The sequence below is a fragment of the Sphaeramia orbicularis genome, unplaced genomic scaffold (assembly GCF_902148855.1).
Source record: "Sphaeramia orbicularis unplaced genomic scaffold, fSphaOr1.1, whole genome shotgun sequence".
Lineage (NCBI taxonomy): Eukaryota > Metazoa > Chordata > Actinopteri > Kurtiformes > Apogonidae > Sphaeramia > Sphaeramia orbicularis.
The window spans coordinates 14,426-40,645 of NW_021941569.1; the positions used below are offsets into that span (position 1 = coordinate 14,426).

At 43.4% G+C, this 26,220-nt stretch overlaps 3 protein-coding genes across 3 annotated transcripts; all 3 read right to left on the reverse strand.

Annotated features, from left to right (window-relative positions):
- Positions 1 to 424: 424 nt before the first annotated feature.
- On the reverse strand, positions 425 to 11,241 carry LOC115416129 (WD repeat-containing protein 36-like). Its single transcript, XM_030129847.1, has 22 exons — positions 11,095 to 11,241; positions 9,046 to 9,073; positions 8,842 to 8,942; positions 8,607 to 8,724; positions 8,162 to 8,294; positions 7,992 to 8,046; positions 7,758 to 7,890; positions 5,972 to 6,147; positions 5,758 to 5,878; positions 5,479 to 5,544; positions 5,297 to 5,386; positions 5,015 to 5,157; positions 4,818 to 4,932; positions 4,030 to 4,195; positions 3,762 to 3,870; positions 3,612 to 3,691; positions 2,949 to 3,056; positions 2,630 to 2,861; positions 1,266 to 1,385; positions 1,071 to 1,152; positions 755 to 942; positions 425 to 643 (listed from the first exon to the last, which is right to left on the reverse strand). Exons 1-22 carry the CDS (start codon positions 11,239 to 11,241, stop codon positions 494 to 496), a joined length of 2,661 nt encoding a protein of 886 aa, XP_029985707.1. The 3' UTR covers positions 425 to 493.
- A 421-nt stretch (positions 11,242 to 11,662) lies between these two features.
- On the reverse strand, positions 11,663 to 17,429 carry LOC115416131 (solute carrier family 25 member 46-like). Its single transcript, XM_030129849.1, has 8 exons — positions 17,021 to 17,429; positions 14,708 to 14,750; positions 14,485 to 14,542; positions 14,327 to 14,404; positions 14,093 to 14,193; positions 13,402 to 13,458; positions 13,156 to 13,213; positions 11,663 to 13,076 (listed from the first exon to the last, which is right to left on the reverse strand). Exons 1-8 carry the CDS (start codon positions 17,286 to 17,288, stop codon positions 12,486 to 12,488), a joined length of 1,254 nt encoding a protein of 417 aa, XP_029985709.1. The 5' UTR covers positions 17,289 to 17,429; the 3' UTR covers positions 11,663 to 12,485.
- Positions 17,430 to 22,528: 5,099 nt separating this feature from the next.
- Positions 22,529 to 24,881, reverse strand: LOC115416152 (high affinity copper uptake protein 1-like). The gene is given in 5 exon segments (XM_030129877.1): positions 22,529 to 22,792; positions 22,794 to 22,860; positions 23,759 to 23,832; positions 23,834 to 23,927; positions 24,769 to 24,881. Coding segments are annotated over 5 exon segments (483 nt in total). The 3' UTR covers positions 22,529 to 22,657.
- Between the last annotated feature and the right edge of the window lie 1,339 nt (positions 24,882 to 26,220).

The window sequence follows — 26,220 nt, forward strand, 5'->3', positions numbered from 1 at the left end:
CTCCAACACCTGGCTATTTATAAACAATTCTTTAATATTGACTGAACTCTGTTGCATTTAATTATTTACTTATTTTTGTTAGATTTATTTCTATTTACTTTTTTATACTTTTATTTGTATATTATGCTTTGTGTCTTTAAATCTATGCATTATTTTCTTAAACTTATTTGTTCAAATGATTTTCCCTTTTGATATCTTGTTGTTTGTTTGTTCAAAATTTATGTATAGTATATGCAAATGTTTTCAATAAAGTTGGAAAAAAAAAAAAAACAGTTGAAAGATTCTGCCAAGGTTCACTCCACAGAGGACGGGGAGGTGCAGCAGAATAAAAGTATAATAATTATAATATTGGGCTTAGTGCAGCAGAATAAAAGTATAATAGCAATTATAATATTAATACAAATAAAATAAGGAATGAGACACATTCAAAGTATTTATGAGCTTTTATTAAACAATGACAAATGAAAAAAATAACAAAAACTCTGTTCTTCCGTCACAGGAGGGCACTCTTGGTGTATGACAGCAGACACAATGACTGGTCAAACGAAGCTCGTAGCTCCGCCCACCTCGACTCCAGCCGCTCAGAGAGGCGGAGCAGTGTATCCATGGCAACTGCATCATGTGACAGTGAGCGAAGGTGGACCTAAAAAAGGAAACAGAGGACAAACTCATGATTAAAGTCAGAAATAGTCAAATTACTACCAGCATCCATCCAGCCCCGCCCCTCTGACAGCCTGTGATCTGATTGGCTGACCTTCAGGAAAAGTGCCAGGTAGGCATGAGCTAGATCAAAGTCCCGCCCACTAGCCAACATGCTGTCAATCATGTGAATAAAGGCAAGCAGCAGGTGACTGGCTCCACCCCCTTCTGGTGACAGTGCTGTGATCTCCAAGGAAACCGCAGACGGCCCACAATCCTTCAGGAGCCGCATGGGGCGATCAACTGCAGAAAGAGAGAGAGAGAAAAGAGTTTATTACACAACTACAACTCCCAGGATGCACTTCAGCAGCACAACATCCAATCATAGTCAGACACATAAAGGCTGAAAGTTCAATAAAGTCTGGACTCACAGGATCCGGTCTGTAGAGCTGCTTCCAGAGCCGAGCTGAACTCTGACCTCTGACCCAATGACCCCCAGCTCAAAACCTTCGACTGACACGCACACACACACACACACACACACACACACACACACACATACACATTAGTCTGACGTGCCCAATCACAGGCCAGCATCCTGATCAGGTGACATAGTAACGCTCTACCTGTGCATCTTGTTCAGTTGCCATGGGCAACGAGAAGCGAGGCGTGAGGCCAGGAACTGTGGGCAGGAAAAAAGGCGCAGTGGGAGGAGCCACAGGGGGCGCCGTGGGTCTGTTCCGTCTCTGAAACATTTTTTTTTAATTGAACTTGTGAAAAAATACAAACTCTCAGAGGACAATAACATGGTAATACAAATGAACATAAATAAAATAAAGTACAAAAATCATGGGGATATGTAGGCAAGAACAAAAAAAAAATAGTGTAATAATCAGGCATTTTAAATTAAAGCAAAGGAGCAGAGATGCAACAGAGAAGACTTTTTAAATTAAAATAATAAGTAACGAGCAACGTTCTGGCTTATTTTCATTGCAATTTTGTTTTTTTGTAACTTTCTTAGGGACAAGACAAACACTTTAAATTCATTTGTAAATCCAGAAAAGGAGGGCTTGTTATTTCTCCATTTTGCACAGTGGATATGATGATATTTACCTAATAATAAAATTATATGAACCCTTTCATGCATAGGTCACTCCAGCGGACAGTTCTTCTCCAGCTGTTCTCTTGTATATTCATAGGTTTTGTTGTTTTAGTTCCATATCAGCCAACACAGTGGACACTTATGCAACATCCCATAATACACTGCAATTCATACCATTACTATAACTTTGCTGTTCTTGATAAACCTGATCTGCACTAACATGTTTAAGTGTAAATCAGTTGTTATTTGTTAGACAAAAAGAGTTGTTTTTTGCATATTATATGAGGTAATAACTAGCACTGGAGTATGGTAAAATGTGAGAAAACATCAAATAAGCAGCCTTAAAAATGTTTTTATTTCATTGTTTTCATTTTACTTTCTGATATTGGGTTTTAAATACACATTTCTTTACTTAAAAAATTAAATGCATGGACATTTTTATAACTCCATGAAAAAAAAAACTCAATCGCAATTTTTTATTTATGCCTAAGGAAGAATAAAAACACTCCAGAAAAAAAGTCTTGACGAAGGTTCTCATAATTCATGCATGAAAGGGTTAATAATATCTGAAATAGATGAGGCCAAATTATCCATAGAAAAAATATGATATAATTCAAAACATGAAATATCATTAATTTTTAGAGAAATCCAATTTTTTATGTCCGACCAAAACAGTGTGATGCAGGACATCAGAAAAATCAGAGTTCTAAGGTTTCATCAGAACCGCTGCAGGAGCGCTGATCCACCTCAAACTGAAATATGTTCTTAATAAAATCTTTTCATAATATTTACACATGAATACAACAGTAGTGACAGTCTCACTTTGATGATGTCATAGTCCTACCTTGATGATGTCATAGTCCTACCTTGATGATGTCATAGTCCTACCTTGATGATGTCGATGTGCAGTAGACTCTTCCATCGCGACTCTGGCTCCAGACTAAGTGTCACAAGCTCCGCCCCCAGCTGCTCCACAGACTCATAGGTGTCATCAGCCTCCTCTGATGTCACTTCCTGTTGTGGCTCGTCTGCTGCGGTGCCTGGTAGCGTCTCATTGGTCGGCTGGTAGTCAGTAGGAAGGGGGCGGAGCCCAACAGGCCCACACAAACTCTTATTGGTCCTGAGGAGGAGAGACCCTTTGTGATTGACTGTTACATCACAGATAGGTCATTGTACTCTGATTGGCTAAAAGCTGATTGGTTCAGACCAGAGGTACACGCCCACACTGTCCACGTGTGATGTTGCCAGAAAGTCTCCTGTAGGGGACAAGGACACGCCCACTGGTGCCATGGAAACCAAAAAGCAGTCGATGAGGCTGTGAAGAGACAAACCAATCAGAGCAGAGATTAAAGGAAGACCAGCTCAACATGGTGGAGGCGTGGCTCCTCCCACACACCTGAAGCTATTAGCTTGATTTAGCATAAACATGCTAATTTGACCCATTTGACATCGCAACCCGATACAGCGGTTTAGGAAATTTAAAGAAAGTAAATGTTAACGTACATTATCATTTTAATTAAATGTATTTTCCATTTTTCTATCAGATGAGCTAATGTTAGCTAATGAACTAATAGCGGTTCATGTTAGCTAATGAGCTAAGGTGGTACAGATGGTCTAATATAAGGGTTTAAAAAACGATCAGCTTCACTCCATGTATTATAAAACCTCCTTAGCTCTTCGGCTAACATTAACTGCTATTAGCTCACTAGCTAACAGTAGAACAATGTGTATTTATTCAGTAAAATATAATCTTCTGGTTCATCATGTGTAAAAGAAATGATAACGTTAATTAGATCTACTTGTTTTATGTAAACACTGACAGGACCCAGTATTTTCACACATGGACCAGTTTCAGGTTTCAGGAGCTCACCTTCCAGAGGGGAGGTCCCAGGTCCGGATGGTACAATCCATGGCAACGGTAACCAACCAGCGACCGTCAGGGCTGAACGTCTGTCAAAGAAACTGTTAGCTTAGCACAACCCTGTTAGCACAGTAACTCAGACCTGTCACACTGACTCACCATGTCGTTGATACTTCCATGGTGACCGGCGAACTTCCTGACGACTCGTCTAGTCTCCATGTCAACAACCAGCAGCGTGAAGTCATCCAGTGCTAATGCTAGCATCCCACTAGCAAACAGAAAATTATGCTTTCAGTTACCTACTTCTGTGTAGCGTCATGCCAACTGTTAGCTACCCATCTGACTGTAGCAGGATGCTAACTGTTAGCTGCTATCCCAGTGTTAGTTGTCCATGTGTAGCACCATGCTCATGCTAACTGTTAGCTACCTGTCTCTGTGTAGCATCATGCAGGCTGGTGCAGCCGTTAGCTTTAGCTGCTCCTCCTGTTTCCTGCTTTTGAATCTCCAGAACTTCAGCAGCCAATCAGAGCCGGTGGTGACTGTTAACTGGTTCAGTGTATCCGTGGCGACGCCTCGAACCACTCCGCTGTGAGCTGGAGAAGAAAGGGCGGAGCTAATGATTATTATTTACTACAATACACAATGTTTTTCATTTCCCAGATTTTTTTTTAAATAATGATTAAAATAGATTAGAGTACAACATTTAGAAAACACTTGTGTTTACTGACTGAATATTGATTAAATATCTGCTGATACAGATATGTGTGGGCGTTTTTTTTTTTCTCAACTTTATTGAAAATATTCAGGTATTCAAGACATAAATTTTGAACAAACAAACATCAAGATGTCAAAAAGAAAAAGCATTCGAACAAATAAGTTTAAGAAAATAATGCAGAGATTTAAAGACACAAAGCAGAATAGACAAATAGTATAAAAAATATATAAATAAAAATAACATCTAACAAAAATAAATAAATAAATGAATCAGAGAGTTCAGTCTGTTTTAAAGAGTTGTTTCTAAATTGCCGGGGTGCTAGAGCTGTTTTTGTTAAAGATAAATTCTAAAGATTTTATATATTTTTCAAATTCCATTAGGAAGATTTTAAAATTTGGGTGTGTTTTGGTATATTTATTTTTGTGTATATTAATGTGTGTGTGTGTGTGTGTGTGTGTGTGTGTGGGGGGGGGGGGGGGGGTGTTAATGACAAAACTCACCTTTGTCGTTGCCGTAGCATCCTCGATGCAGACCTGACTGCAGGTTATAGACGTCAACACGTCCACACGATGAGCCAATCAAAGCAAAGTTCCCACAGGAAGTGATGTCAACAGCCTGCAAAGGGAGACAGGAAGTCAGCTGACCATCAGGAGTGACAGTGGGAGGAGCTTACGGACCAGGAAGTCATCAGTATTACCGTAGCAACTGCATCCCTGTGTGCTCCAGGTGGCTGCAGGTGGTAAGCTCCCATGGTGCACCTGGAGTAGCTCCACGTGGAGGCGGAGCTTCGACCACGATGACACGAAACGATGGAGTCCCAGTCCGCCTGACGCACCGCCGCTGTGACCAATCAGAGAACAGCCAATCAGAGCGCAGGTACAACAGCAGGTCAGAACACACACGTGACAACACTGGTACGGTCCTATTGACTGATGTGGGCGGGCCTTGAACAGGGCGTTTCCTATGTGACCACACCCACCTGAAGCGAACGCAGTAATGGGCGGCAGTCGCAGCTGCTCATAGGCCACGCCCTTCTTCTTCTTCTTCTCTTTTTTCTTGTTAACGGAGCCTGTGGTCAAACAGAAGCACAGAGGTTGGTTTGAATCCATCTCGTGTCGTTAAATGTCCAGTTTCTGAACACGGACAAAGGATCGAACGAACCGTGGCCCAGGTTTTTGTTGAAGCGCTCATGGACGGTGGAGAAGGACTGCAGTGTCCCGTCCTGACCTGAAGGGGGCGCAAAAACAGACCAGACATCAAACACTGCAAACACTGAGAAAACTACAGACAATGTGGATGAAGATTTACTACAGCTAAATAAAAACAACTTGAAACAGGAACATTAGAGATGAACAAATATGAATAAATACACTCCTACAGCTGTAAATATATTATTATGTAAAATGACATGTTATGCAGATGATGAAGCTGTTTATTTACCAGCACTGAGGATGTTTTTCCCATCATTGCCATGGTGACGGATGGTGGTGGGTGGGGCACTGTGGCCTTGTCGACTCCGCAAGAGCCTGGCTCCACCCCCTTCCTGATCAAGTATCCAAACCTAGTGGAAAAAAACAAATAAAACATAAAACAACACATGTCAAAGTTAAATTTTAAATAATAATAAGAAAACCTATGAAAACAGTTGAATCACTTTGATGGCGTTGTCGGCTCCGTTTGTGACCAGTAGCGGTTCTCCGTGCAGGAAGGTTGCCCCGGCGATGGCTGTGCTGTGGACGTTTCTATGCTGAGTCACCAGTTGACGGCGCTCCAAATCCCAGAATGCAATGTGGCCCTGTGGACTCCCTGACGCCATGATGGGAGGACCATCTGATGGACGGAAAAAAGAAAATACAGAAACATGAGTAGGAAGAGCAGAGGAAGTATAAAGAGTACAGGGAACAGGAAAGAGGGTACAGAGGGTACACAGGGTACAGAGGGTACACAGGGTACAGAGGGTACACAGGGTACACAGGGTACACAGGGTATACAGGGTACAGAGGGTACACAGGGTACAGAGGGTACACAGGGTACACAGGGTACACAGGGTACAGAGGGTATACAGGGTACAGAGGGTACACAGGGTACACAGGGTACAGAGGGTCCACAGGGTACAGAGGGTACACAGGGTACAGAGGGTACACAGGGTACAGAGGGTACACAGGGTACACAGGGTACACAGGGTATACAGGGTACAGAGGGTACACAGGGTACAGAGGGTATACAGGGTACAGAGGGTACACAGGGTACACAGGGTACAGAGGGTCCACAGGGTACAGAGGGTACACAGGGTACAGAGGGTACACAGGGTATACAGGGTACAGAGGGTACACAGGGTACAGAGGGTACACAGGGTACACAGGGTACAGAGGGTACACAGGGTACAGAGGGTACACAGGGTACACAGGGTACAGAGGGTACACAGGGTACACAGGGTACAGAGGGTACACAGGGTACAGAAGGTACACAGGGTACACAGGGTACACAGGGTACAGAGGGTACACAGGGTACAGAAGGTACACAGGGTACAGAGGGTACACAGGGTACACAGGGTACACAGGGTATACAGGGTACAGAGGGTACACAGGGTACAGAGGGTACACAGGGTACACAGGGTACACAGGGTACAGAGGGTATACAGGGTACAGAGGGTACACAGGGTACACAGGGTACAGAGGGTCCACAGGGTACAGAGGGTACACAGGGTACAGAGGGTACACAGGGTATACAGGGTACAGAGGGTACACAGGGTACAGAGGGTACACAGGGTACACAGGGTACAGAGGGTACACAGGGTACAGAGGGTACACAGGGTACACAGGGTACAGAGGGTACACAGGGTACACAGGGTACAGAGGGTACACAGGGTACAGAAGGTACACAGGGTACACAGGGTACACAGGGTACAGAGGGTACACAGGGTACAGAAGGTACACAGGGTACAGAGGGTACACAGGGTACACAGGGTACAGAGGGTACACAGGGTACAGAGGGTACAGAGGGTACACAGGGTACAGAGGGTACACAGGGTACACAGGGTACACAGGGTACAGAGGGTACACAGGGTACAGAGTGTACAGAGGGTACACAGGGTACACAGGGTACAGAGGGTACACAGGGTACAGAGGGTACAGAGGGTACACAGGGTACACAGGGTACACAGGGTACACAGGGTACAGAGGGTACAGAGAGTACACAGGGTACAGAGAGTACAGAGGGTACAGAGAGGGTACAGAGAGTACAGAGGGTACAGAGAGTACAGAGGGTACAGAGGGTACAGAGGGTACAGAGGGTACAGAGAGTACAGAGAGGGTACAGAGGGTACAGAGGGTACAGAGAGTACAGAGAGTACACAGGGTACACAGGGTGTAGGAGGCCACTGAATTGACCTGTATGAAGCTGGTGGTGGTGGTGGGGGGGTTAGACTCCTCCTCTTTTACCTGTCCTGAAAGCCAGCGAGCTGATTGGTCCCCAGTCCTGTGTGAAGCTCATCAGAGTCTCGTCCAATCGGATGTTGTGTATGATGATGCGGCCTGTTGCCGTGCCGATGCCAACGACATCGACCGCAGGACTCTGGGAAATGAAGTTTGGTTTAGTTTTCTAAATAAATTCATCTGCTGTTGAAAACCTTCACTTTGTATTGGTTTAATATTGATGAAGTATTGATGACTGACCTGCTGCAGAACAGTGACCCCTACTGACCAGCCAGGAAACGTGTACAGCAACTTACTGCCAAAAAACAGGCACGTACTCATTTATCAATAAACCCTCATTAATCAGTAAACAGTCATTAATCACTAATCGGCTCCAGTCTGGGCTCAGGTGGTGTGGTTCGGATGCGGACCTGGTCTTGATGTTCCACAGCTGCAGTGCACCCTGGGAACTTCCCAGCAGCACCTTGTTCAGGTACGTGCTGGGGTGCATCATGGCCGACAGGTCAAAGGTCGCTGTGTCAAACTGCAGCCGCAGGTAGATTTCTGCAAAGCATGATGGGAAACATTTCAGGTCAGTGAGTGACGGGTGAAGGGTGTTCGATCAGAACTGGAGTCAGACGGCACCGACAGGATGAAAACCGAACGATAGAATGGTCCGAAACTGGACCAACTGGGACTGAGGCGTTGAATGTAACACCCCGGTCCGTCTGTGTCGTCCATGTTCACACTCACATGGGTTCACGGCAGCAGGTGCATTTTCTGGGTTTGTTGCAGTTACCAAGTGTCCACCAGGGACCAGTTCACCTGTCACACCTGAGGCCAAAGGAAGAGAAGCCCCGCCCACTTCCTGCTTACCACCGCTTTGGACGTCCCACACGATAACATCACCGCCGCTGTCAGCAGAGATCAGCTGATCACCGAGAGGAAGCAGCAGACGTACGTCCTGCTGGTGACCATGGAAACGCATCACCACCTGTAAACAAACAAACACCAAATAAATAAACAACATATGTCCACCTGTAAACAAACACCACATAAATAAACAAACACCACATAAATAAACAGACAGACGTCTGGGTCCGTGTCGTACCTCTTTGTTCTTGGCGAAGGCGAACACCATTCGTCCGGCGGCGGCGAACACTAACATCCTGTCGGCCGCCAGGCAGGAGATGTCCTCTGATAGGCTGTTACCTAGGCAACCACATGACAGCAGCAGCCAATCAGAGAGCAGGCCTCTAAACCATCCACATCCTTCATACAGTTCATTAATATTAAACGGATGTGAAATACTCACTGACAGCCACGATGCCCAACCTGTTCACCTGGAACACACCAACAATCAATCATCAATACTCAGGGTCCAACTCTTCAGAGCTGACGATGCTAAACTTTATTAATGATCTTCCTCAGATTCAATGTGTTCAATCCTCCTTTAATCAGATGAATTTCAACCACAGTTGTGTTTGTGTTTTTCTTGTATATAAATCGTGTTTATTCCACACATAAACTGGTTTATATGGAAGCGTATTGCATTCACACAGAAAAAATAAAAATCTGCTGTTTTTCTGAATTAATGAGATAATTATCTCATAAAAACAAGAGCCGAATTTTTATTTTTTCAGAAAACAGTATCTTGATAATTCAGAAAAACAGAGCCAAATTTTTTTTAAAACTTATTTTTTCTCATAATTACAAGATAATTGTCTCATTAATTCGGAAAAACAGAGCCAAATTTAATTTTTGTGTGTGAATGCAATACGCTTCTGTAGGTTTACGTCCGTTTATCCACGACATTTAAAAACGTTCCAGGAAACAGAACCTGGAACGTCCATGGACTGAACGAACACGTAGTGTTTTCCTTTGGACTCAAACCCATTTAAACACAGACAGAATCTGAAACGACAGAAAACAGCATCTGGACTGAATGTACATTTAATACACACTCAGACTGAACACTACAGCTGCAACCGATTAATTGATTAGGTGCTTGAAGTGAAAGCAAAAACTCATGATTCGATTAATCGACTTGAATTGATTGAAGGGAAATATTCTATTACGGTTTTCCTGAATTGAAGCTTCTTTGTGCGTCACAATAAGCGTCCGTGTGAAACACAACAGTGGAACCAATGTTTAACAGCAGAGAAATGAAGGAAACAAAGCTGATGATTCAGGAGAACTGTGGTTGAATGATTTTTTTTTTCTGGGTCACTTTGAGCTGATTAATTGGTTGCAGCTCTACTGAATACATGAAATTAAATTAAATCAAATTAGACTGCTATTACACAGGTCATTTGTTCTCTCTGCTCTATCAGGGGTGAGCGATACCACAAAAATATCCTCTCACCATTTTTCAAAAATAAAACCATGATCTGGATTTGATCCTGATCCTTTACACTGATCTAATTCACCAGTTTCTGAACAGTGCAAATCAATCATTATCCCTCTGTAAAACACAGCCCTAAAAGAAACCAAATAATTTAGCCCATAGAACCTTCCAGATATTTTGAATTTAGTTTGTGCAGTTTTACCCACAAGTGCCAAGAACATAACCACACTGACACAGTCTGATGGAGTCAGTGTGGAACAGAAAAACTAAACTGCACTGGGTTTTTGAGGCAGATTTAAAGAAACAGGAAAAGAAAAATAAATAAATACAGAACGAAACATGACTGAATAAATGTCTGTTTCCAATAATCCTGCAGGTTTTCCTGAACAGACGGATGGAGCTGTGGGTTTGGAGGTCTGGGATGAACTCACCCCTGGATGACTGTGCTCGAAAACCAGTGAAAAGGACAAATGCAGCAGCTGTGTTCAAAGCGTTCAAGGGTCAGAATACCTTCAGTGACCTCTGACCTCTGACCTCAGGGACGCCCATGTCTTCACATGCACTTTATTAGATTTTTTTGTTTTCACTCTTTACCTCCTTTTTAAACTATTTATTTCAGTTGTCTTTCTTAATATTAATTCCTTTGTTCCTTCTCTGTACTCCTTGCCCTTCCTTTCCCTCTCCCTCTGTGTGCTGTTGTATTCTTCACTTCCTGTTCTGTTTACATGTTCAGAATTATTCACTTCATAAAGAAAAACACTCACTCTTGGTTTTATTTACATTATTTACAGTTTAAGGACAGTGTCCCAACATGTGGACAGACTCTGATCACATGGATTTAATTATCATTATTATTATTATTATTATTATCAATTACCGCCGTTTCCGGTTGGACGGAGGCCGAAAAGGACAAACAGCCTCATACGCGCACGCGCCACTGTTTAATCCACATTAAATTAAATGCATTTAATTAAAGATACTTACATTTTTTTTCGGGGGGGGGGGGTAGATACTTACATTGAACGTATGGAAACATTTTCCCACCGACGTCACCACGTAAAACTCTCGGTGCTTCTTGTGGTACCGGAGCGCGTGCGGCACGTGGTCAGAGTACAGACCCAGAACCCGGAACCCGGAGAACAAAGAGCTGCCGCCGACCGGCATCTTCCACCGACAGAACCCCGAAAAGCCCGAGGACCGAACCGGAGACACGAACCGAGCCGGAGCAGGCACACCAACACATGGAGGAGCACCGGAAACACGGTCCGACCGGAAACAGACAGAGGAGAAAGGTTCCGCCCGGACCCGGACCACGGTGACACCGAACAGAACCGAACCGGGTTATTACCAGAATACAACCGAAAACAGGAGGAAAAAGACACTGACTAAAGAAAAGCAGAATGAACGGAACAATATTTGAACTGAAACAATGACATTGAAACAAAGTTAAAAAAAAAAAAAAAAAAAACTCCATCCACGAGTTTCAGAAACTGTGAAACTTTAATTCAGTCCTTTTCAAAAACGAAATGGACTTTTGACCATTTTAAGTTTGACAAAATCCAAACAGATTTTTACGACATTTTTATTTTTTTACTCCAGTGCAAATTAAACTTCAACAGAAAAGTGCAGAACCAGTGATTTCAGCTGAAATTCATAAAAAAAATCTAACACTTTTAACATTTAAATCTATTATAGATGACAATAATAATAATAATAATAATAATATTTATTACCAACCTTAACTGTTTTAATTGAACTTTTCAAAATCCATTTAATTCCAGGCTTTTATTCTGAAACCTCACTTCCTTTATTATTACTAATTATTGATCACATCTTATATTGATTTATTTCAACACATTTTTACAACTTTATACAAAATAAATTGCGCTTCATGAAACTTTATTAACACACAGAAACAGGAGCGATCAGCTGACAGGATACTGAACATGTGATGTCATGCAGGAACAGGAAGTGGCACAAAAGTTGGACAGAGACAGAGGAAGTGAAGCTGTGGATTCCAGAACCAGAACCAAAACCGGAACCAGAACCCAACTCAACATCTGAACATGTTTGAACCCACTGAACCTGAACGCATCTTGGATCTGACCCTCAGACCGCCATTGACCGGCTCTTGGACAGACGCCATTGGCCACGGCGTGTCATGTGACCCTGTCAGTGACCTGCTGTGACCTCTGACCTGATCCAAGTGAACCCAAAGGCCACGTTCAGGTTCTGTTGAGGTCGTGGGTTCAGATCCGGTTTCAGGTGAAAACATGCGCTCTATTCCTTTAAAGGTCACATGATCACTTCCTGTCCACAAAATAAAATCCATCTGATGTTCAGTTTTTCAAATTAAAAGTTTACAGTTCATGTTTGTGATCAGCTGGCTCCCATCATCATGGCGACCTCTAGCCCCGCCCCTCCAGCAGCAGCAGCCTCAGTAGTGTCCTGGCAGCGGCAAGCAGCGCCCCGTGCAGCGCGTATTGAGTGGCCAGCGCTCCGAAGCCGCGGTAGAACCCAGCCCCGCCCTCTTTGCGGCGGATGGCGTGGAGGCAGTCGGCAAAGCCGTCGTACTGCGTGTTGACGGGCAGGACCAGCGGGCTGCCGCCGGCGGCCGCGGCCACAGCACCATCAGTGGCGTCGATGATAGTGCGCGTCCCCTGCAGGCCGAGGCGGTGCAGGGCCGTCTCCAGCGGGAACACCACGATGTCGGCCACCAGAGACCCCGCCCACGCCGCCGCCAGCTCCGGGAAGTAGGCGTCGAGCGGGTTGGACGGGTCCGCCTGCTTCTTGCTGCGCTGGTGCAGCCACAGCGCCACCCGCTGGACGGAGGCCGCCACGGCGTAACGCAGGACGGCGTGCAGCGCGGCAGGGAGGAGGAGCCAGCTGAGGGGGAGGAGTCTACGGCTGTGAGGAGCACCGACGCCCAGCAGGCGGGCCAGACCTTCACGGACGCAATCCAACAGACCGGACGACGAATCATCACGGACGATGTCACTCTGAGGAGAGAGGCATGATGGGAAACGCAGTCAGACACACAGCAGGGGAGTTTCAAAATAAAAGCGTGTCAATAATCACCTGAACTGTCTCGATGAGGCTGGCGCAGTAGAACGGCAACGCCACCACCGCCGTCAACCTGTGGACGACACACGGGGGCGGGGTCAAAGCACGAGCCCCGCCCCCAAAGAAGGCATCAGGTAAACACCAGGAGACAAGTGGACAGTTTGAACGTCCAATCAGCTGATCGGACCAAAGCGCCGGGTTTGTGACGTTTATTCCACGACAAAAAGAAAAAAAACTGACAAAAAAAAAAAGAAAACTGACCCTTTAAGGAGCAGATGTCCAGCCAGCTGCTTCCAACCCCAGCGGTGAGGGAGTTCCCTGAGGACGGACACACAGGGTGGCAGACGAATGACTACAGGAAAAAAAACTACAGCAAAACTACAGGGAAAAACTACAGGGAAAAACTACAGGGAAACTACAGGGAAAACTACAGGGAAACTACAGCAAAACTACAGGGAAAAACTACAGGGAAAAACTACAGGAAAACTACAGGGAAAACTACAGGGAAAACTACAGGGAAAACTACAGGGAAAACTACAGCGAAAACTACAGGGAAAACTACAGCGAAAACTACAGCGAAAACTACAGCGAAAACTACAGCAAAACTACAGCAAAACTACAGGGAAAACTACAGGGAAAACTACAGGGAAAAACTACAGCAAAACTACGGGAAAAACTACAGCAAAACTACAGGGAAAACTACAGGGAAAACTACAGGGAAAACTACAGCAAAACTACAGCAAAACTACAGCAAAACTACAGGGAAAACTACAGCAAAACTACAGGGAAAACTACAGGGAAAACTAAGTAATACTACAATAATACTACTATAATACTACAATAGTACTCCAGTAAAGTGAGGTGACTCTCCCTGTACACAAATATGAACTCCACAGTCGTACTGACACTACAGTGTGTGGTTACCATGGTAACGGGGTGAATGTGTGGTTACCGTGGTAACGGGGTGAACTCGCTGATGATGCCTTCAGCTCCCAGAGTGACTCCGTGGACGATGAAGGTGCTTCCCATTCCCTTCCACAGCGCCTTAGGACCCTGAACGCAGCATGGGACAACAGCTGTTAAACACTGACCGGACTGAACCTGTGACCTCTGACCCCTGTGACCTCTGACCCCCGTGACCTTCTGACATCACAGTTTGAGCTGTTAGCGCCGGGTGAACGTGTACCTGGGCCTTGGTGATGCTGTACATGACGGCCACGGCGCTGAACGGCGTCAGGTGGTAACAGCGGGCGTGGTAGTTCACCTGAAACAGGCAGCAGCCAATCAGCACGCAGCAGAAGAAAAACACAGACCAACACGAGGTCAAAGGTTAAGATGGGTCACCTGACACTGACGGCGGAAGACGATGCAGGGATGAGCGAGCACGTTCTCTGTGAACAGACTGAGACAGGAAGTCACTGTGAGGGGTCATGTGACGGCCTGAGCAGCGTCTGACAGGCTCTACGTACACCAACGCCACCAGCAGCGTCAGCATCATCATCATAAACATCATCATCATCACAGACACTTGCTGACCATAGAAATACTGAAAGCTTAAAGTTCTGACCTGACCAGTCCAATTCCAAATCCAGCGAATCGATTCAGCTGTTCTGAAAAACAAACACAAACAGGAGTTTAAAAACATTCACATTATTTAGTCAAGAAATAGGACCACTCAGAACGGGGCCCAGATGTCTGAGCCAATGAGACGCAGCGAAGGAAACGCAAACATTCATGTGCACATTAGAGTCTGTTGTGTCTCACCTTAAACTAGTGTTAAACTGGGCTTAAACTAGTGTTAAACTGGGCTTAAACTAGTGTTAAACTGGGCTTAAACTAGTGTTAAAGTGGGCTTAAACTGGGTTAAACTGGGCTTAAACTAGTGTTAAACTGGGCTTAAACTAGTGTTAAAGTGGGCTTAAACTGGGTTAAACTGGGTTTAAACTAGTGTTAAAGTGGGCTTAAACTGGGTTAAACTGGGCTTAAACTAGTGTTAAACTGGTCTTAAACTAGTGTTAAACTGGGTTTGAACTAGTGTTAAACTTGTCTTAAACTGGGTTAAACTGGTCGTAAACTAGTGTTAAAGTGGGCTTAAACTGGGCTTAAACTAGTGTTAAAGTGGGCTTAAACTGGGTTAAACTGGGTTTAAACTAGTGTTAAACTGGTTTTAAACTAGTGTTAAACTGGGCTTGAACTAGTGTTAAACTGGGCTTGAACTAGTGTTAAACTGGGCTTGAACTAGTGTTAAACTGGGCTTGAACTAGTGTTAAACTGGGCTTAAACTGGGTTAAACTGGTCTTAAACTAGTGTTAAAGTGGGCTTAAACTGGGTTAAACTGGTCTTAAACTAGTATTAAACTGGTCTTAAACTAGTGTTAAACTGGGCTTGAACTAGTGTTAAACTGGGTTAAACTGGTCTTAAACTAGTGTTAAAGTGGTCTTAAACTGGGTTAAACTGGGCTTAAACTAGTGTTAAACTGGTCTTAAACTAGTGTTAAACTGGGCTTGAACTAGTGTTAAACTGGGCTTGAACTAGTGTTAAACTGGGCTTAAACTGGGTTAAACTGGGCTTAAACTAGTGTTAAAGTGGGCTTAAACTGGGTTAAACTGGTCTTAAACTAGTGTTAAAATGGTCTTAAACTAGTGTTAAACTGGACTTAAACTGGGTTAAACTGGGCTTAAACTGGATTTAAACTAGTGTTAAAGTGGGCTTAAACTGGGCTTAAACTAGTGTTAAACTGGACTTAAACTGGGCTTAAACTAGTGTTAAACTGGTTTTAAACTAGTGTTAAACTGGACTTAAACTGGGTTAAACTGGGCTTAAACTAGTGTTAAACTGGTTTTAAACTAGTGTTAAACTGGACTTAAACTGGGTTAAACTGGGCTTAAACTAGTGTTAAACTGGTTTTAAACTAGTGTTAAACTGGGTTAAACTGGGTTAAACTGGTCTTAAATTTCTGCTCACAGCAGCTCTAAGTCCTTCTCCTTCAGTGTCAGACGTCCTAAACTCCTAAAACACAACCATCTGCACTGTGTCATATTTACTCAGAATTGTTTTTATTCAGTTTGATTTTAACTTTGGTTTTTTTTTTTTATTTCATCAACTTGAACTACAAACAAAAATACCAAATACTCAATTAGTGTCCTATTTTTAACCCTTTAAATGCCAGGTCTGTAACGAAAACAAACCATATTTTTGATGCAAAAAAACACAAGTTTTGGTTGTTTTTTTTTTAAATTCTACATATAAATGGTGTTATTTGTTTTTTTTTATTTCTTCATCCTGTCATCTGTCAGTGGTTAACACCAACATTAGTTCATATCCATTATTATTTTTTGTGTTGGTTCAAATGTTAAATGTGTCAGCAGAGTTAATATTGGATTGCCTTTTATTTCTTGTTTCCCTCTTGAATGTTTCTGTATGTAGTTTTGTTTTGTTTTTTTTTTGCTGCTGTAAACTCTATAATTTGCCAAAGGTGGGGTTAATAAAGTCATTTCATAACTTATCGGATCTGGCATGAACCCAGGACAGGAGGATAACTGTTTTGTTTAATTCCTGGTGCTGTTGGATCCTTGTAAACCCGGTAGTTTGTCAAACAGGCTGTAAATATAAAGAAAAACACAGAAGTGCTGTTAGCATTAGCCTGTTCATGACCCGTTAGCATTAGCCTGTTCATGACCCGTTAGCCTGTGTTAGCCGGCTCCATTCACTTTCTACTCTACTGTTAGCCCTTAGGCTAGAAGCGTTAGCTTTAGCTTGATCCGCGACTTCCGGTCTAAGCCTTTCCGTTAACAGATACGCCGTCAGTAGCCGTTAGCCTGCTCCGTTCACTTCCCATTGTGTCGTTAGCATGTAGCTAACGCCCTCCGCACCGACCTACCGGCAGGCGGGACGCTGGGCTGAGACGCGTCCCATCCGGCCGCGGCTCCCGGGGCTCCGGCCTCTCCTCCCCGCTCGTCGTACTGAGGCGTCCGCTCTCCGGTGTGCAGGTTGCGGCTGCCGGGGATGTCCGGCGGCGTGGTGACCCAGTGGTGCTGCAGCTCCGCGGGGACTCCGCCGCTCCGGGCCGGGTATCCCGTCCCGTACAGCGGGTCGTCGCGGCCGCGGTAGCCGAGCCCGTCGAAGCTGTCCGGCCGCCTGGAGGCCATGGGGGGGTGGGTACGGACACACGGAGCGGGAGGACCGAGGCGGAGGCGTCTAACGGACACCGGAGCAGGGGCGGCTTTAAAGACCAGGAGCGGATGGATGAGACCCGCAGCAAAAACAACATCCACCTGACACCTGCGACCCGGAAGTGGGGTCTACTTCTGAGTCTGCGCAGACGGAGGGGTTGCCCCAGAGCTCCACCTGGTGGACGGAGGCAGAACTGCACACATTCAGAGCAGAAGACAGAACAGGGAAGAAGGAAAGAAAAGAGAACAGGGAAGAAAAAAAAAAAGAAAACAGGGAAGAAAAGAAAAGAGAACAGGGAAGAAAAAAAAGAAAAGAGAACAGGGAAGAAAAAAAAAAAGAAAACAGGGAAGAAAAGAAAGAGAACAGGGAAGAAAAAAAAAAGAAAAGAGGGAAGAAAAGAAAGAGAACAGGGAAGAAAAAAAAGAAAAGAGAACAGGGAAGAAAAAAAAAGAAAAGAGGGAAGAAAAGAAAAGAGAACAGGGAAGAAAAAAAAAGAAAACAGGGAAGAAAAGAAAAGAGAACAGGGAAGAAAAAAAAGAAAAGAGAACAGGGAAGAAAAAAAAAAGAAAAGAGAACAGGGAAGAAAAAAAAAGAAAAGAGGGAAGAAAAGAAAAGAGAACAGGGAAGAAAAAAAAAAGAAAACAGGGAAGAAAAGAAAAGAGAACAGGGAAGAAAAAAAGAAAAGAGAACAGGGAAGAAAAAAAAAAGAAAACAGGGAAGAAAAGAAAAGAGAACAGGGAAGAAAAAAAAAGAAAAGAGGGAAGAAAAGAAAAGAGAACAGGGAAGAAAAAAAAGAAAAGAGAACAGGGAAGAAAAAAAAAGAAAAGAGGGAAGAAAAGAAAAGAGAACAGGGAAGAAAAAAAAAGAAAACAGGGAAGAAAAGAAAAGAGAACAGGGAAGAAAAAAAAGAAAAGAGAACAGGGAAGAAAAAAAAAAGAAAACAGGGAAGAAAAGAAAGAGAACAGGGAAGAAAAAAAAGAAAAGAGAACAGGGAAGAAAAAAAAAAAGAAAGAGGAGAGAAAAGAAAAGAGAACAGGGAAAAAAAAAAAAGAAAACAGGGAAGAAAAGAAAAGAGAACAGGGAAGAAAAAAAAAGAAAAGAGGGAAGAAAAGAAAAGAGAACAGGGAAGAAAAGAAAAGAGAACAGGGAAGAAAAGAAAAGAGAACAGGGGAAGAAAAAAAAAGAAAACAGGGAAGAAAAAAAAAAGAACAGGGATTTACTTTCTTTCACTGTTGCTGCAGATGTTGCAATTTTGTACATATTATTAAGTTATTTTATTTTTTTGCATATTTTATGGTAATTTTTATTCTATCCTATTTACCTTTATTGAGGAGGTATTAGGAGGTACCTTTATTGGGTTGAGGACGCCGTCATCTTCCTAATGCAGAGATCCCTGTGTCACCTGGAGAGGCCTGGAAGCACTGTGAGAATCATGTTCTATGATTTCTCCAGTGCTTTCAACACCATCCAGCCAGCTCTGCTGAGGGACAAACTGGACCATGCAGGAGTGAGCCAGAAACTGACACCATGGCTCGTGGACTTCTTAACCAACAGGCCACAGTTTGTGAGGACAAAAGGCTGTGAGTCTGACACTGTGGTCTGCAGCACAGGGGCTCCACAGGGGACTGTCCTGGCCCCTCTCCTGTTCACCATTTACACAGCCGACTTCCGACACCACACAACAAACTGCCATCTACAAAAGTTCTCGGATGACTCAGCCATTGTCGGTCTCATTAACAACGGAGACGAAAATGAGTACCGAGAACTGAATCAGAACTTTGTGGCCTGGTGCCAGCGGAACTGCCTCCAGATTAATGCTGGAAAAACAAAGGAACTGGTGGTGGACTTTCGCCGGCATAAGGCCACCCCTCCCTCTCCGGTGAACATCCAGGGTACAGACATTGAAATAGTGGACTCTTACAAGTACCTGGGTGTTCACCTGAACCAGAACCTGGACTGGGCTGCCAACACCCAGGCCCTTTTCAAGAAGGGCCAGAGCAGACTCCACCTACTGCGGAGACTGAGGTCCTTCGGAGTGCAGAAAGCTCTCCTGAAGACCTTTTATGACTCCGTGGTTGCATCTGCCATACTGTACAGTGTGGTCTGCTGGAGCAGCAGCATCACGGCAGCAGAGAGGAAAAGACTGAACAAACTGGTGAAGAAAGCCGGTTCGGTCCTAGGCTGTAGTCTCCATCCAGTCGAGGTGGTGGGGGACAGAAGAATGACAGCGAAGCTGTCATCAATCATGGACAATGTCTCCCACCCCCTACATGAGACTGTAAGAGCCCTAGAAAGCACCATCAGTGACCGGCTTCTTCACCCACGCTGCACGAAGGAGAGATACCGCAGGTCCTTCCTTCCCTCTGCTGTCAGACTGAACAACCAGTCCTGCTCCCATTAGATCAATGCACAATGTGGAATAACAACCCTCCCTCCACTCCACTTATGTTATTCAATCCGTATTTATATATTTATATATATATTTATATATATATATATTTTTTATATTTATAACCGTTTGCACTACATCATATCGAACAATATTTGCACTCTCCTTTTAAACACTTTTTTATTTAAATTTATATGACTGTTTTTATGTGTATGTGTATGTCTGTGTATGTTTTTTTTATGCTGCTAACAACACTGTGAATTTCCCCATTGTGGGATCAATAAAGGAATATCTTATCTTATCTTATTTATATTGTCTCTTTTCTTCTTTTCTCTTTCACATGTTCCAAAAGCTCAGACCTGTTGAACTCTGTTTCCTTCTCTCATGTACCTTTGACTTAATGACAATAAAGCGGAGTCTGAAATAAGTCGCACTAGATCACAGGCGCCAAACATCTGGCCCACCAAAGGGTCCGGTCCGGCCCGTGGGCTGAATTTGTGAAATGCAAAAATTACACTGAAGATATTAACAATCAATAGTGTACAAACCATTTTAAGTCAGATTCCACATACAGACCAATTAAATCTCATTTGGGTCAGAACCAGTAAAATATTATCATAATAACCTATAAATAATGACAACTGCAGATTTTATCTTTGTTTTAGTGAAAAAAAAAAAAATTAAAGTAAAATTAAAAAGTAAAATTACATAAAAATGTTTATATTAAGCCATCCTTTTAGAAAAAAATGTGAATAACCTGAACAAATATGAACAAACAGAAATATCTTAAGAGAAATAAATGCATTATACCAATATAATAGCTGTTACTATGTTATGTGTATTTGTAATTTTGATGTAAACTGATGAACTGAGGCAGAATATTGTTAAAATTGCACTTGTTTTTCATAAGACATTGAAGTTGTTCATGTTATTCAGATTTTTGTAGATGCAAACATTATCATAATGTAATTTTACTTTTTTCACTGTTATTTAACTGGTTCAGTCCACCACAGATCAAACTGGGCTGAATGTGGAAGTGAACTGAACTGAGTCTGACAGCCCTGCATTAGAAGAACTGTGGATGAACATGTATTCAGTTCAACCTCTTGACCTTTTTCTTGTCAGTGTTTTTGTCTGTAATTCTCTTTCAAACTAAATAAATGACCCTCTTATAACCCGTCATAAACCTGGAGGAAACAGTTCGAACTCAAAGTTATTGTTCTAAATAAAACCAGGTGATTCAAACACAGACAAACCACACGTTTCTTCATATACTTTATTTTTTTCATGATTCCAGCATTTGTGCAACAATTAAAACATTTTCAGACACTTGAATATTCATCTAAAAGTTTCCTTCACAGACACATATTTGATCACTTCGTTTCTTACAAACATCAGAAAAACGACCACGGAGACGAGACGAGTCAATCGACACTGAGAGGAAACCGTTCCTGTCCGCTCGAATCCGACACCGCGTCTGTAAAGTTGACATCAAGTAACCGCCTGTCTGTCCCTGCAACCTGATTGGTCCATTACATTAACCCCGCCCACCTCTCAGTGCAAACCGATTAAAAATAAAAACACGACCGAGTCAGCGGAAGATCGGCTCAGTTTGAGTTCTTTTCTTCCTTTAACACACAAAAGCAAAAACATGAATGTTTTCAAGTCGTTCCTGAAGTGAAACCACTGGCCTGAAAGTCAGCAGGACGCCACTCAAACAGAGTCAGTTACACAACTACAAATCCCAGGATGCATTTCAGCCACAGCCGTCCACACGCAGGCCTTCAGGCTGTTGGTGAAACACGTTTTTTTTTTTTTTTTACATAATTGTGTCATTACGTCTTTTACATCACTTCTGTCTTTTTCTGTTCGACCAGTCTGAGGCCTGGTCTCCGTGGCGACAGTAGCTGAGGCTCATGGGTACTGTAGTATTTAGAGTCAGTTTTCGCAGACTTTAATAAAGGACGTTCTCCCAGGTCTCCGGTCCAGGTTTGCGTATTTTCCGCTTCGTACATGAACAGACCCCGAGCGTCGTGGAAGGCTACGTCATCGGCCATGATAAGGCAGCAGGTGTCGCATTTAAGGCCAACTGGAAAAACGGGAAACACTCTGTTTTTGGTTGTTAATTCAGGAAAGAGGCTCGAGTTTCACAATGTGGTTTTCATTTCCAGTGAAAACGACGACGCAGAAAAGTCTGAACACATTCTGTTTCATGTTTTCAATCAAATAAAAAAAAAGTTAAAGTCTGTAAAAAACGGAGCGGAAAAAGGGAAATTACAAAACTGGGTTTGTTTATTACGAAAGAAATGGACAAAAACTGATTGAATGTAAACAGAAAAAACTATTTTATTTTTACTCACTGATCAAAGAATCTGAATTTTATTAAAATAAAGAATTGATAGAAATTTAATAAATGTTTACTAAAAATATTTTTTGGCTGAGGAAAGTGATATTTTATTGAATCACATTAAAGTTAAACATCTAATTCCTAATAAATTATATTCTACTTAAACAAATAACTGGTAAATACTGCTCTCTGATTGGCTCATTCGAGCGCTAATGATGCTATACTTAAAAGTGTATATGTAAGCTATGTAGGCAACATTTGGCTAGTAGCGCTAGCACTAATCTTCCAGCTGTCATGGCACCGAAAAGGGTGTTTTGGCCAGTCAGAAGGATCCGAGGAGATCTGCGTTCTGATTGGCCGCTTGACCACAAAACGCAGAAAAAAACAAAACTACGTGATTTTCATGGACGATTGATCATGACTGTTAGCAGCTAACTACAGAAGTTAGTGTGTTCCCATGGTTACCACATAGTGTTCTGTATCTTTTACTTGTTGGGTTTCTGTTAGCATGTTGCTAACATGCTAACATAGAGTGATGGTTTGTTAACGTTTGGTGATTGTGATCAGCAAAAATCAGACCGTGTGCCGCTAACTAGCGTAGCATGCGGCTAATGGCAGTGTTCAGTGATGTCGACCACTACTGCCTTTCGCCAGCTGAACAGGAAGTAACCCATTCCAGCGCCAGCCGCCACGGCGATGCACAGGTAACCGTTGTAGGTCATGAAGACGAGCATCAGGAAGTAAGCTGACGACCACCTGAATGATGTGTAACAGGGTCTGCAGGAAGTGGGCGGGGCTTAGCATCCGCTGCCTGATGGCACAAGACAAGGGACTAGCATTAAAGTTAGCATTAGCATTTATCACAAACCACATGATGAGTGCAAATATTGAGCCTTGGTAGTATTACTGATCATTTAGCGTTCACATTAGCATTAAAGCCTTTCCATTAGCTCGTTTGTGTGTCGGTAACGCAAACAGCTGCTCAATGAGATGAAAGCAGGAAACCAGAGAAATCCAGCCACGAAAAGAAGCATTTTCCACACATAGTACTGATTGGGAGCACAAACACCAAGTGTTCAACACATGTGCAAATGCTACTTCCTGCCACCGGGATTTAAGGAAGTTTTTTGAATTTTGAGAAAATTCATACAAACGTCACATTTGTCTTCAGTAGGTACGAAGAAAATTCAGTAAAGTCCAAAATCCTTGCAAAATAAATATATACAGGTGTTTTAAAAAACAGTTAAAAACTGCTCATGAGGGAACAGCAGCTAGCTTTAGCGGCTAATAGTGGCACTCATTAAATTCTGGGGGCAGGTTCAGGTACACACTGAGTTAGTATCATTTCCCAGTTAGCTTAGCATCATTAGCACCTTGTTGTTTCCACCATGAAACATGACCGTTAGCTTTAGCCACGGTTTTAGCATGTGGCTAACGTTAGCCCCTCCTGTTGGTTTCCCAGTGTCCATATCTGATCAGAGCAGGTCGGACCAGTACCAGTACCTGAACCCGAACCCTGACACCTGATTACCTGACTGAGGCTCTCAAGAGGCGGGGCTTTCTTCCAGGAAGGCTCCGCCCCCTCCAAACTGTGCCTGTCACTCATTAAACTATAGTTGAACACATGATGATGGTCACATGACTCTGACAGCACACTGCAGTTAGCATTAGCTTTTCCATATGATTAGCATTAGCGACCTGCGACCTACCCGACGGTCTTGTGCGTTTCCATGAGCACCGTCCCATCAGCCCCTGGGAGGGGCATGGAGTTGTAGCGCACGTTTGACCTGACTGCGGCGCAACAGAACCTCCCGACCGATCTTCAGCCCCTCATACAGCATGGCCAATAGGAACACACCGATACAGGCACGGCCATCTCTGATTGGATGAGAAGAGCAGGGGGCGGGGTTAACACAAAACAGACCACAAAGAGGAAGTCACATGAACAGTCGGATTCTGTTCCTTCAGAGCCCATTTGTGTATCGGCAAGAATGTGGCGATATGATACAAATCACAACACTAGGATCACCAAACGATATATCGCGATATGTCATGATACTGTTAAAAAGGCCATTTTTTGCTTGTTTCTTTTTTTAAAATGATTATTTCCTTGAAAAATTGAATTCCAGCAGAAATCTGCACAAATACTAAACACATTTTATTTGATCCAACAGGATCTAATGTTCTATCACCAAATGTTCCAACTGTGTTCAAACTGAAATTCTGTTTTCCAGACATTCCAGTTTCAGATCCTGTTCAAATGTTCAGATTCTATTAGTTCACAACTAACCATCAGAACAGGATTTGAGTCAATCCAAACAAAGGAACGAACATTATAGAATAAAACAGAGTTAAATAAGAATAAATAAATATAAACAAAAAAGAAAAACTAAAAATTAACCTCCACATATCTGCATTTAAATAATACCAAAAACTACCGATACAGTACTGTCAAATGAAATAACTGATATTTTCTTACACCTCTATTGGTCATGTGACCTGGACGTGTGATGTCACTGACCTCCAGCTGAGTGATCAACAGTCCCTTGAACAGCAGCTCCACGTTGTGTACCCAAAGTAGAAGGTCTCGCCTAGGCAACCACACATTTACGTTAGCATGATAGCATTACATTTACATTAGCACTGACATCATCAGGCTGCAGTGAAAATAAAAGCCCCGCCCTCACCATCAGGTGACCGCTGTGGTTCCCATCAATGCCCTCCTCCTCCGCCTCCGGCTCCTCCGTTGTTGTGTCCGGATGGTTGGGGCGGAGTCATGGTGTGATGGTGGCTGTGGTCCATGGCGCTGTGGTCCATGGCGCCATGGTTCATGTCTGCGGAGGAAACGACCAGTCAGAACACAGAGAGCGGCTCACCAACGCCAAAGTTTGAACCCCAGAACAGAGCGGTAAAGAGCCAGGGCGTTAACAACCAAAGCGGAGAGGGTGTGGTCAGACAGGGAGGGAGGGGTTAAATATGTGAGTGACAGCTGGGTCCTGGGTTGGACTCCTGCAGCTTTAATTTGAGGAACAGACGGAGAACGAGGGCGCAAACGAACGGACGGAAAGGATTTAACAAAGACACCAGTGTCCTGGTCCGGTTCTGTTCTACGTTCCAGTCCTGGTTCTGTTCTATGTTCCAGTCCTGGTTCTGTTCTATGTTCCAGTGCTGGTTCTGTTCTGTGTTCCTGTCCTGGTTCTGTTCTGTGTTCCTGTCCTGGTTCTGTTCTGTGTTCCAGTCCTGTTTCTGTTCTGTGTTCCAGTCCTGGTTCTGTTTCTATGTTCCAGTGCTGGTTCTGTTCTATGTTCCTGTCCTGGTTCTGTTCTGTGTTCCTGTCCTGGTTCTGTTCTGTGTTCCAGTCCTGGTTCTGTTCTATGTTCCTGTCCTGGTTCTGTTCTATGTTCCTGTCCTGGTTCTGTTCTGTGTTCCAGTCCTGGTTCTGTTCTATGTTCCAGTCCTGGTTCTGTTCTGTATTCCTGTCCTGGTTCTGTTCTGTATTCCAGTCCTGGTTCTGGATGCAGATCAATCTAACTATGACAGTGGGCGGGACTTTCACGGAGGAGAACTCAGCTCATCCAATCACAGTCCATATATGACTTCTATCAGTGACCAATAGGAACTAGACTGAGATCTGGCACCATTGACATGTTCTAACTCAGGGTTCTCAAACTTCTGTTCTTTCAGGTTCCACATTCAGTCTGATCTGATCTGCAGTGGACCGAATCAGTAAAATAAGAACAGAAATCACCTAGAAATAATGACAACTGACAATTTATGTCTGTGTTTAAGTGGGAAAAAAAAAAAGCACTGAATCATGAAAATACTTACTTTATAAAGTATCCAAACAAAAAAGATGTGAATAACCTGAAGAAAAATCAGTGCAGTTTTCTCAGTCTTCTTCCTCCACTTCTCATTAGTCCATGTGCATTCTGGATCAGATCTACAAAGACACTAAACACTGAGGAACAGGAAGACAAGAGTTCAAACTGGACTGAATTTAATACAGACTTTCAGGTTGTCACATTTGTTCAGGTTAGTCACATTTTATTGGTACAGGAGAGTTTGGAAATGTAGTTTTTACCTCCGCCAGGAGGCATTGTGATCGCTTTGCTTTGTGTGTTTGTTTGTTTGTTAGCAAGATAACTCAAAAAGTTATGGACGGATTTTCAGG

Excerpts from the sequence above, each read along its gene's own strand:
- LOC115416131 (XM_030129849.1), bottom strand. The coding sequence starts at position 17,288 with ATGGCCTCCAGGCGGCCGGACAGCTTCGACGGGCTCGGCTACCGCGGC. Across the intron at positions 14,194-14,326 it reads ACAGCATCACCAAGGCCCAG|GGTCCTAAGGCGCTGTGGAA; the intron begins GTACACGTTCAC and ends TGCTGCGTTCAG. Across the intron at positions 13,459-14,092 it reads GAGTTCACCCCGTTACCACG|GGAACTCCCTCACCGCTGGG; the intron begins GTAACCACACAT and ends GTCCGTCCTCAG.
- LOC115416129 (XM_030129847.1), bottom strand. The coding sequence starts at position 11,241 with ATGCCGGTCGGCGGCAGCTCTTTGTTCTCCGGGTTCCGGGTTCTGGGT. Across the intron at positions 8,295-8,606 it reads GTGGGACGTCCAAAGCGGTG|AAATCTACCTGCGGCTGCAG; the intron begins GTAAGCAGGAAG and ends CATGCTTTGCAG. Across the intron at positions 5,387-5,478 it reads CAACAAAAACCTGGGCCACG|GCTCCGTTAACAAGAAAAAA; the intron begins GTTCGTTCGATC and ends GTTTGACCACAG.